This window comes from Chrysochloris asiatica, unplaced genomic scaffold, assembly GCF_000296735.1.
Source record: "Chrysochloris asiatica unplaced genomic scaffold, ChrAsi1.0 scaffold00066, whole genome shotgun sequence".
Lineage (NCBI taxonomy): Eukaryota > Metazoa > Chordata > Mammalia > Afrosoricida > Chrysochloridae > Chrysochloris > Chrysochloris asiatica.
In genome coordinates this window covers 3227825-3240246 of record NW_006408584.1, presented here as the reverse complement: position 1 = coordinate 3240246, position 12422 = coordinate 3227825, and the positions used below count along the sequence as shown (strand labels likewise).

Here is a 12422-nt window from a genome sequence, read left to right as displayed (position 1 = left end):
AGAGACCAATGAACAGATACAAAAAAAGAACGTCCACACCTTTATCTCCGCTGTTCTGTCAGACATCCATGGCTGCTCTGATCCTTCCCCCAGCTTGGTCTCTCCCAGGATGGCGGCTCCGGGAGAAGCTGAGTGTTTTGACTGAGAAACCAATGGATTTCTTGCTTCTGCTACAAATTCCCCTAGCTATAAGCCTTCCAACCTTCTAAATATTCCTTTATTTGTGGTTCAGAGTTCTGGCACCATCCCCTGAGCCTGATTGGTCTTATACTCTGTGTTATTGCTGACAGAGCTCCTCACTGAACCTCTACCCAATCCGCCATCTTGTTTGTTCTTGCAACTTGTTCTTTATTTAGATGGAGCTGATTAGAAGAGGTAAGCCTGATAGAAACCATAGACATGATGAGCTAAAACACCCTGTTGGCCATATTTGGCCAACCCATTCCATGTTTGCTTTGAGTTCTTGCCTTCCAACTTTGGTACCGTACAGGATACTCCAAAACAAAGTTTATTGTTAGCAACAATGCTTTTTCATTTACATAGTTTTATCCAGAAAGATGATATGCTTGGAAATTTTTCAAGACCCAACTATTGATCTTAATAAAAGAATGGAGTAGTTGTTTAACAGTTGAAATGATACAAAAGCATGCCACAGATGTCAAAGTTAGAAAGTATACCTGATCTTCATGGAAGATTTAAAACTAGAAGTTGAAAATTTGAAAATCAAAGTCACATACTCTGTCTCTCTGGAGGTACATGGGCTCTCATGTCTACTTTTCTCTTTATCTGCTTCTTCATGGAAATGGCTGCTATTGTCCAGCTATTTCCTTAGGAGATCATTCCATTCAAGAACGTCATAGAAATTACCTAGTCTCAGAAGCCTATATTCCAGGGGAATGACTCTAATCTGCTTATGTTGAACATAATGTTCACTGCTTGTCCATTCTTCTGAACCAGTTAAAGAAGGGACCACAGCAGGGCTGTGAGATTAAAGAGATATTCCTTCCAGACATGCATTCCCACTACCACCCACCACCAAAAGAAAACTGTAACTTTCAAAATCTGTTTGGAATAAAATAAAAAGCAGAGAATAGGCAGCTAACTAGGACATATTATGTGGTTTTAACATGAGAAAAATAGACGTGCTTTTGTTGTTGTTTCCTTCTTAGCTATCTATAGGATGATCCGATTATTGAAAGTCACATAATCAACGTGTTAAGGAATTAAGTACAAGGATAATAAATAAGAAATCACTTCAAGAGTGTGATAAATTTGTTAAAGCCTTCAAGAATATATTGATTATGCTATTAGGATGTTGAAGAACTTGTAAATTAGTTTGAGACGATGTAATCCAGAGGTACAGTGAAGAGATGAGATTTTAGGAAATTTGAGGTGAGAAATATTGTTCATTTTCAAAAAGTGAGAGGAAAATTTGGCTCTGATAATCTGACATTGATACACAGTAAGATACTAGTTGTTGCTGTTCAGCACCATCTAGTTGGTTCTGACTCATAGTGACTATGTCTAGGGTTTCCGAGGAGCAGCTGGTGGGTTTGAACTGCCGATCTTGTGGTTCAAAGTCCAGCGCTGATCCCACAATGCCATACCAGGATACTAGGGGAGATCATTTATAAATACTAAAGTAGATCACTTATGAATACTAAAAGTAGTCACTGGATGCCAGCATTAGTGTATGAAAAGGAGTCAGACCAAACTCAATTGCATCTAAAAGAAGACATAAGTTTACACTAGTGGACCAGGAGACGTACCTAATATGTCTTGATTTTAGCAGGATATTTGAGTAAAGTCTTTAGATCCCTGAGGACAAGATAAAGTAATGGAGTGTGAATAATAGTACAGTTAGATGCAATTGATGAATGGAGTGATATCAACCTCTCAGGAATAGCTTTAAAGCACAATATTTGACCTTTTCATGTTCATTCATTTAAACAGTGGATGAAGAGATAGAAATCATATGAATCCAGTTTTCAGCATAGTAACCTAGGAAGAACAGATAAATTCACCCATAAAATCATTGAATACAGACGACTTGCTGGAGCATGTGTAGGAAACCAAAGATATAAAGATACAGTAAGCATAAACATAATGTTGTTAAGTGCCATTGAGTCAGTTCCAACTCATAGCGACCCTGCATAGGGTTTCTAATGAATGGCTGGTGAGTTTGAACTGCCAACTAGCAGTTCAAACTGACCTTGCAGTCCAGCACATTAACCTGTAGCACCACACCACACCATATCACTCCACAAAGATGAAATGTGATGGTTAATGTTATGTGTCAAATTGGTTAAACCATGATTCCCAGTATTGTGTGGGAATTTTTCATTTTGTTATCTGATGTACTTAACCTCCATTTTACATGTTGTAAATCCTAACCCAAAATCCTCATAAAAGACCAATAAGCAACATCATGATAAACACCAAAAAAAAAATGAAGTTTTCACAGATTTCCTTTTACTTGGATCCATAATCAATGCCCATGGAAGTAGCACTCAGGAAATCAAAAGTTGTATTGCATTGGTCAAATCTGCTGTAAAATATCTCTTAAATGTGTTAAGAAGCAAAAGTGTCACTTTGTAGATTAAGGTACCCTAACCCAAGCCATAAGGAGCTCTGGTAGTGTAGTGGTTACAAATCAGGCTGCGAACCTTAAGGTCAGAAAGATGAGGCTTTCTGCTCCCGTAAAGATTTACAGCCTCGGAAACCCTGTATAGGGTCGCTATGAGTCAGAACTGACTCCACGGTACATAACCACCACCAACCCAAGCCATGATATTTTCAATTGCTTCAAATGCATAAGAAAGCTAAGCAACAATGTCTTTGAATTATGGTATTGGTAAAGAATATTGAATATACCATAGACTGCCAGAAGAACAAATTTGTATTGGAAGTACAGCCAGAATGCTCCTTTGAAATGAGAATAGTGAGATTTCTTCTCACGTACTTTGCATGTATTGCCAAGTAGGACCAGTCCCTGGAGAAAGACATCGTGCTTGGCAAAATAGAGGGTCAGCGAAAAAGAGGAAGACCCTCAGTAAATGAATTGACACAGTGGCTGCAACGTAGCATCAATTGCAAGGATGGTGCAGGCAATGTTAGGCAAGGATGGGCAATGTTACCTTCTGTTATACATAGGGTCGCTATGAATCAGCATTGACATGATGGCACATAACAATGACAACATGTTGAAACAGGGTTAATATGGGGCATAATTTAAGTCTCAGCTTACAGGAGGGCGTGATTCATGGAAAGAGAGTTTCCTTGGGAGTGTGGCCTGGTGTATCATCTCTGCCTGCTCTGGCAAGGCTCTTCCTGTCTTTGGATCCTCTTATCTGGTTTGTCATCAACCGTGCAAATTATTTCCTTGAAAGAAATCAACCTCTCTCTCTTTCTTTCTGTGTGTGCATGTGTGTGTTCACTAATTTTGCTTTTCTGGAAAACCCAGCCTAAGATATGGCATTTTATACTGAGTTCAAATGCAAAAATACAGAAGGAGAAATATTGAACTCAGCAGTAATTTGAGGTAAAAAGTTCTGGGGATTTGTGAACCAGCAATATGATCATTGTTGCCAAAAAATAATAATAAACCATGCCAGTGCAGTTTTAGATTGTGCTTATAGAGGAATTAATTATATGCAAACTAAGGGCTGCAGTGTTTCCCCGTATGTTGTCTAGTCTGTGTTGAATTATTATAGCAGTCTTTCCTGAGAATACATTGACAAATGGAACGCATCCAGATAGCTGGGTAGTTGATCTTTACATTTCATTTGAGGCTAGATTCTTTAATACACTTTGTGCGATAATACTGTAAGGAATAAAATCTACCACAGTTCCTGTTCTTATTTCAACTAAAGTGCATAGAAACTATTTACTTGGATGAAATCCATTCTTCTCAATCTGTTGAACATGAGTGATTAGGTTTAACTGTGATAATTTACTTTCATTGAAAATGTATATTGGTTTCTGAATGCTAAGTAAAATTTTACATTTGTATTACTGATTTATTCAACTCTTGGCTGTCAGCACTGTTCTATGTGAATTGTAAGCATTTTTCCACTTCCTTTTGTCATGGGAATGAACAAAGGAGGTTTAGAGTCTCAATTTATTTAAAAATAAAAGTGAATAGTTAGGAAAAACAATTTTCCAAATTGAGGATTTTTTTTTTTCTATGCCTAAAGAATCTTCCCCATTAGATTTAGATGGTTTACAAGAAAATCCAAAATGACTTCTTGTTTATTGTTGTTAAGCGCCATCTAGTTGGTTCCGATTCATAGTGATCCTGTATAGGATTTCTAAGGCTTTAGATATTTGCAGGAACAGAAAGCCTCATCTTTCTCCCAAGGAATTGCTGGTGGATTAGAACTACTGACTTTATGATTCACAGTTCAGTAATCTTATCTTACAGAGTAGAGCCACTGTGATCTCTTGATATTCTCAGTGAATTAAATAGAAGTGAGATGCAACTTTTAAAAAGGTCAAGATGAATAACTTCCACATACAAACATAGAGTACTACCCTACAAAACATTATATTAATCATAGCATATATAGATCGCAGACAGTTGCAACTTTAAAAGTGCAAGTTTTTCATAGCTTCTGAATTAGATTGTATTTATCCATTAAGACTAAAATCTGAATACATGGTTAACTATAAATGTTTTTTAAAAAAAGAAAAACCATAGCTGGTAAAGAAAGAATATAAGTTAAATTACAAATAAGCTGCTGTGAAGATTATTTATTCTCATACTTTTCTTCTAATACCAAGAACCTGACCCTCACAGCAACCGTGAAATATTTTGTAAAATTATTCAAAGAATAACTCTCTATATAGCTTTAATCATTTTTTCAAGTCTGTAATGTGGATATGAACATTTGAGATCAGAGCAGGGGTTATTATTATTACTTAATATAACTTAAGCTCTGAAATGCCAGAGAGCAGGAATTAGTAAATCATGTATAAGAAGACCTACCCATTTTTTAAAATGTATCATTCTTATTTCACATGGCCTTTTTAAAATAAAAATTGTTACTACAGATTCTCTGCTAGAAGAGTCAGAGAAATTATATAAAAGAAGGGAAGTTTACCCCAATACCTCATCTAAAATATCATTAATATCACATGCAAGTAAAATTCTGCTGAAAATAATTTTTAAATGATTGCAAAAGTAAATTGACAGAGAACTGCCAGAAATTGAAGCTGGATTCAGAAGTGGGATTGAAACTAGGGATATTGCTGATGTCAGATGGCTCTTGACTGAAAGCAAAGAAACCAGAAATTTGTTTGTGTGCTTTATTGACTATGTAAAGGCTTTCAGCTATGTAGCTCGTGATAAACCATGGGTGACATTGCAAAGAATGTATATTCCAGGATACTTCATTGTGCTCATGAGGAAGCTGTACATAGACCAACAGGCAATTGTTAGAATTGAACAATGGGATACTGAATGGTTTAAAATCAGGAAAGGTATTGTAGGTAAAATCAGAGTTGTAGCCTTTCAACCTACTTATTCAATTTGTATACCAAGCAAATAATCTGAGAAGTTAGATTATATGAAAAAGAATGTGGCATTAAGACTGTTGTTGTTATGTGCCGTGGAGTCGGTTCTGACTCATAGCGACCCTGTACAGGGTTTCCGAGGCTATAAATCTTTACAGGAGCAGAAAGCCTCATCTTTCTCCCATGGAACAGCTAGTAGTTTCGAACTGCTGACCTTGAGATTCACAACCTGATTCGTAACCACTACGCAGATTTATTAATTTTCAGTATGCAGATGATGCAGCTTTGCTTGCTGGAAGCAAAAAGAACTTAAAATACTTACTGATGAAGATTAAAGACCTCAGCTTTTGGGATGGATTGCAATTCAATATAAAGAAAACAAAAATCCTCCCCACTGGAGCAATAAGTAACATCATGATAAATGGAGTAAAGATTGAAGTTATCAAAGACATCATTTTACTTGGCTATACAATCAACATTCACTCCCTTTCCACTTCTTTGGTCTTAGTACTTTTTTAAAATCATCATTCTGGTCTCACCTTGATGTCAACAAGATGCCTTTTTGATCATATGTTCAAGGCTGCGTTCTACTTGTCATATGCACTCTACATTTTGCTCACTGATAACAATCAGGAAAAGTACGAAGTTTCACTGCATGCCTCTCTTTTAATATTGTGGGCTTCATTTTGTCTTATTTGATACTATAGCTCTAGTGTCTAGCTCAGAGCATAGGGCTTAGTGGGTACAGAATAGATATTTAATGAGAACATCCAAATACAAGAAGTAAGATTAAATAGATTTAAAATCCCAGGGTGCTTTTCTATAAAAATAACCCTTAAGAACATAGAAAATTTTCACCAATTTTGAAAGGGCAATAAGTACCTGGAGAAAGGATTGTTTCCATACTTAATTGGTTCAGGCCCTTTCATTAGTATGATTACTCTCCTAAATATTTGTATTTGATCAAGCTGATAATGTTAATTATTGCATCTATATATTTTGGTTTAGTAGCTCTGGTAGCGTAGTGGTTACAAATCGGGCTGCTAATCTCAGGGTCAGCAGTTCGAAACTACCAACTGCTCCAAGGGAGAAAGATGAGGCTTTCTGCTCCCGTCAAGATTTACAGCCTTGGAAACCCTGTACAGGGTCGCTATGAGTCGGAACCGACTGCACAGCACATAACAACAACAAATCTTGGTTTAAATTTTAGTTTCATCTTTGGTACTAGCTTACTTACTGCTTCATGAAAAGCTTTTGGTATTAAAAAAAAAATCTTTCTCATACGATTGGGTGAGTACAAAACCAAAATCCCTTCCCTTCCACTTATTAAGGAGGTGGTGGCGGTGGTTGTGTGCCACCAAGTCAGTTCTGGCTCATAGCGACCCACTACAGAGTTTTCAAGGCTGTAAACCTTTATGGGAACAAAAAGCCTCATCTTTCTTCCACAGAGCAACTGGTAAATTTGAAATGATTACCTTTCAGTTAGTAGCCCAACACATAATCCACTATACTACCAGGGCTCCTGATTAAGGAAGTGACAGGGTCACGGTGGGTCAGAACCAACTCAATGGCATTTAACAATGAGCTCCAAATGTAAACTCTGAAAACTAATGCCTGCAGAAAGAACATGGGTGTCTAATCATTCTCATTAGTCTATCTTGTTCATACTATTTATTCTTCTGTAGCCAATCAGAAAAAATAAAAGATAAATGTGTATGTGTGAATGTTTGTACTCTGTGTACTCATAGTGTGTTTCTATGAAGCTCAAAAAACTGTGCCTCGTGGTCTGTATAAGGTTGGTCTTCATTGTTTTTGGTTTTGGAGTCTCAATTGTACATATGTTTAACTCACTTGGCTGCTAAACAAAAGTTGAAGGTTCAAGTTCACTCAGAGGCATCTCTGAAGAAATGCCATCTACTTCCAAAAACTCTACCATTGAAAGCCCTATGGAGTACAGTTCTCCTCAGACACGTGGGCTCTCTATGAGTTGGGATCCACTCAGTAGCAACTGATTTGGTTTTAGTTTTGGTTTGGGGTTTCTTTCTAATTAGGAAAATATTTATGGCAACTTCATTCCTATTTCAAATAAGTTTGTGTAGAGTACAGATCCTTCTTCATGCAGTCTAATAGCTCTAAACAATATTAGAATGTTGCTTATTCATTCAACAGTAAATTTCTGAATGTCTGCTAAATATACTTCAGGTCAGTCTGTTTGGTTTCCAGAATATTTTAGCCATATGAGACTGAATATCTTTCCAACATAGTGGTTTATTCAGAGTAAGTGAAGTAACTCCCTTGCACTAAAAGCTTGTTTCAAAAAGGAAAATAAACTGAAATCTATTGTTAGGTGCTGTTGCATGTGTTCTGACTCATAGTAACCACATGAAAATACAGTGCTGCACCAGCCTTACAGTCATTCCTGTTAGAGCCATTGTTTCAACCACTGTGTAAGTCCATCTCATGGAGTGTTTTTCTCTTTTTTTTCTGACCCTCTACTTTACCAAACATGATGTCTTTCTCCAGGGACTAGTTCTTCCTCATAACATATCCAAAGTATGTGAAATGAAGTCTCGCTATCATCACTTCTAATGAGCATTCTGACTGTACTTCTTCTAAGACAGATTTGTATGTTTGACTGCCCATCCAAGGTGCATTCGGTATTTTTCATCAACCAATAATTCAAAGGCATCTGTTCTTTGGTTTTCTTATTCATTGTTCTGCTTTCACATACATATGAAATGACTGAAAATCCCAGGGCTTGGGTTAGGTGTACCTTAGTCCTCAAAGTGCTACCTTTCCTCTTTAACAGTTTAAAGAGTTCTTTAAGCAGCAGATAAGCTTAATGTAATATATCCTTGGATTTCTCTTTTTTTATACTTTTTATTGTGAATTGAGTGATGATGGTTAACAGACAAGATTATCAACTTTACTTTCAACCAGTCACACATTGTGTTTCATTTAAATGATTACAAAGTCCTCCCTGCAACAGCAGTTACCCTGCTTCCTCTCTGGTTTCCCTTTTACATCTTATTTTTCACAAATCAACAAAGTAAAAATATTTGAGGTATACATACAAAAGAAAAAATATGTATGTATTTAAATACCCAAAGGGCACATTTTGCAAGCCAGTCTCTTGCCTGCAAGCACACAACCTTTCTCAATCCATGGCTTTAGAGTCCACAGTTGTGCTATCTATCTCTCCATACCATTGCGTCTGCCACTGTCTCTGCTGTAGCCACTTTTCTAGGTAGGATCTCATGCTGCACACATCTCTTCCTTCTTGATGATCCTGGGATCCTCCATTCCTGACATGAAAGATTAACTACTCTCCACTTTTAGTTACACATCTTCTATAATTACAGTTGTGACTATCTCAATTAATCCTGCTAACAGTTACTTACCGTTCAGTCATAAAATCCTGTCAGCATCATCCTCCATCCCCTTTCATCAGATCCATCTGGAAAGAGGGAAAACTGAGCACACTCATGAAAGCTTGTAAGCCAGCCACTTCATGCCTTCATAACCCCCCTTTTTTTGGCCCCCCATTTTTGATAGACAATGCCTAAATTGCCTGTTTCCATCAACCCAGTGCACTGAGAAAACAAACTTAATCCTTGATATGAAGAATCCTTCCATTTCAGTTGGAATTTTGTGCCACTGCATCCATAAACAAAGATCCAGTTCATCAAATTGTAGCAATTTACACTTACTCACATTACTTATCTTCATCTGGTCAAGTTCTGGTCAGCTAACCATCCAAGCTAGGTCAAATGGGTACTAGCTGCAAGTTTGGGAGTTCACACACGCCTCTCTGCACTTCACTCACTTCACTCTCAGCTCTAACCCCCAGTGGCTATGTCAGTGCCTGTGAGCTCAGGAGTTCACACAGCTCCCTAAACTTCAGACCAGCCAGCCTTTCTTCTTCTCTCTAATTTCAGCATCCTTTGATTTCTTGATTGCTGCTTCCATGAGTGTTGATTGTAGATCCAGGTGAAAGGAAATCCTTGATAATTTAAATCTTTTTTCTGTTTATGATGATGTTGTTTATTAAAAGTCCAGTATATTGAGATCTAAGTCATGAAAAAAAAAAAGAAAACCCTGAGAGTTGTAAATAATTTAAGTATCCCCCACTGAGAAACATAAATTTACAAATTAGTTCTGTTTATCATAAGGTAAGTACCAGTTGGATAGGAAGCACCTTTGTCTAGGGGTAACTTCATTTGTACCCTCTCTGTTCAGCTGGTTGTTTCTGTTAAAATGAAAATGGTTGTATGTCATTAACTTAGTTAAATCAGTAATACTTAATCTAATCAGAAAACATAATCATAATAAACTCAGAACAAAGATTAGAGATTATCTAGTAATTATGATTAAATTTTCCTTTTGCAGATGCAAATATTGGCATTATGATGAAAACCTGCTGACTTCCAGTGTTGTCATTGTCTTCCATAATGAAGGATGGTCAACCCTCATGAGAACAGTCCACAGTGTAATTAAAAGGACTCCAAGGAAATATTTAGCAGAAATTGTGTTAATTGATGATTTCAGTAATAAAGGTAATGGCTATAGAATGGACTTTTTCTTCAAAATAAGTTAATTATTAGTAATTGCAAAAATATTTTTCAAAATAATCTTTGTTATTGTTGTTGTTAAGTGTCATCAAGTTGGTTCCAACTCATAGTGACGAGTAGCTGGTGGGTTTGAACTGCCGACCTTGTGGCTCAAAATGACTTTGTGGTCCATTGCATTGTACTGCAATATCACACCAGGACTCCTAATTAGTCTTTTGTCATTAGTAATTCACATCTGTTAATAGTTTTGAACAATTAGGTGAACAGTTTATGTGCGGTTACTAACCAGAGCGAAGGTTCAAGTCAACCCATAGATACTTAGAAGGAAAGTATGACCATCTACTTCTGAACGATCACAGCCATAAAAATTCTATGAACAAATTCTGGACAAATGGGATACTAATGAATTAAAATTGGCTCAATGGAAACTGGTTTTTATTAGTAGTTTGTTAAGAATAAGTTGGCATTTATCAAGCATTGTATATAAATTTATTTGTTTGAGCCTGACAGTAACCTTGTTGTAGTTAAGTGCTGTCAAGTCGGTTCCGAATCATAGTGACCCTGTATAGGGTTTCCAAGGAGTGGCTGTTGGATTTGGAGTCCTAACCTTTCAGTTAGCAGCCTAGTGCATATCCTACAGTACTACTCCAGGACTCTGACAATAACCTTATACAAATGATAATTATTTTTATAACCGTTATATAGAGTTATTGAATTATACCAAAAAATAATTTATTTTTGTTGTTGTTGAAAATATGCACATTGAACATATACCAAGTCATTTATTTCTACATGTACAATTCATTGACTCAAGGCAGACATTCTTTACTAATTAAGCCAAACTGTTGTTTGATTTTAAGAACACATCAGAGGATAGTTTGGTTTAAGGTTTATGGCTTATAGACAATCTCAGGACAGTAGTTTGGGGATTATCATTATCTCCACACAGGAGGCTCAGAGATGCTAAGTAACTTACCAACAATTGCAAAGCTAGTAATTACTAACCAAGTACATAAACTCATCAGTCTGTGTATTTAGCCATTGTCTTACACTGTGGGACAATGCACCAGACTGAAAGGTCAGTTTGGATCTCAAGTTTGGTGGTTCAAACTCACCAGCTGCTCCTTGGCAACCCTACACAGGATCACTGTGATTGGAACTGACTTGATGGCACTTAACAACAATACCAGTTTTGAGAGCGTAGTATTTTGTAAAATTGTTGTCATGTAAGTAATTTATTGAAAGGTTAAAAAATGCAATTGCATGTATATTGCCATGACACCTAAAGCTCCATCCATGTTGTCAAACTGAAGGATATGTACTTATGTTATAGCCTATACTGTTGTTGTTAAGTACCTTCGAGTCAGTTCTGACCCATAATGACCTTGTATAGGGTTTCCAAGTAGCGGCTGATGAGCCTGAACTGCTGACTTTGCGGTTCAAGCCAACTTTGCCGTCTGGTGCCTTAACCCACAGTGCCACACCCCAGGACTCCTTAGCCTCTATTAAGCATTTTAAATGATGATTTTATTTCATTTTAACAGAACCATGGATTATTTTTATTTATAATAGAAAGCATTTATTAAGACTTATATTGTTCTAAATTTGATTTAGGATATTGAATAATAGCAAAATATCTGTTTATTATTATTATTTCTAAGAGGCCAACTATTTTAGCATTAGGGAGACATCCACTACTCTTGGTTCAATTTGGCAAGACAGCAAGTATTTTCCAGATAACTACAGGGTTTTTTTAGGTTAATTTATAATTTCTTTCTTTAAGTATATACATTATAATAAGCTGAATTTATCTTCTAAATCACATAAATATCAAAAGATAGATAACGCTGCAGCTCAAACCCATAATCAGTATGCTAACTAAGAATGTTCATTGTACAGACTCAAGTCTGGATTTTCATTTATTCTCCTTTACTTGTCACAAAAGTAAATTGAAACCTTTGAAAATTGACCAAAGAGCCCAGACTGATCAATAACAACAGGATGTTTGTTTTTTGGCAAAGAAAGTTTACAAAGAATTTCTGTTTATAAATAGTGATACCACTGAATATACTGTTAGAAATAAAGACAGATCATGGGCAGCATAAGAAATCTATATTAAACATTGTGACTTATAAAAGCTTCACCCAGAACTTAATTTAGAACTCTTATAGTCTAGATAACTAGTTAAAGCTCTGTGGTTTTCTCAAGAACATGACTAAATATTCTATTTGTACACATAGCATATTAGCATGGAAAAAAACACACACATAAATATGGCCTATTTCTTCTTCCTTTCATCTTTGTGCAACTAATCACTGTTTTTAACCAAGCATTTTT

At 36.3% G+C, this 12422-nt stretch overlaps 1 protein-coding gene across 1 annotated transcript in view; it reads left to right on the top strand.

The window, feature by feature from the left end:
- Nucleotides 1–12422, top strand: part of GALNT7 (UDP-N-acetyl-alpha-D-galactosamine:polypeptide N-acetylgalactosaminyltransferase 7 (GalNAc-T7)) — a 196191-nt gene that overhangs the window by 142707 nt on the left and 41062 nt on the right. The window contains exon 3 of the mRNA XM_006864524.1: nucleotides 9904–10070. Within this exon, the coding sequence (XP_006864586.1) occupies nucleotides 9904–10070 (167 nt within the window). The remainder of the gene's footprint in view (nucleotides 1–9903; nucleotides 10071–12422) is intronic.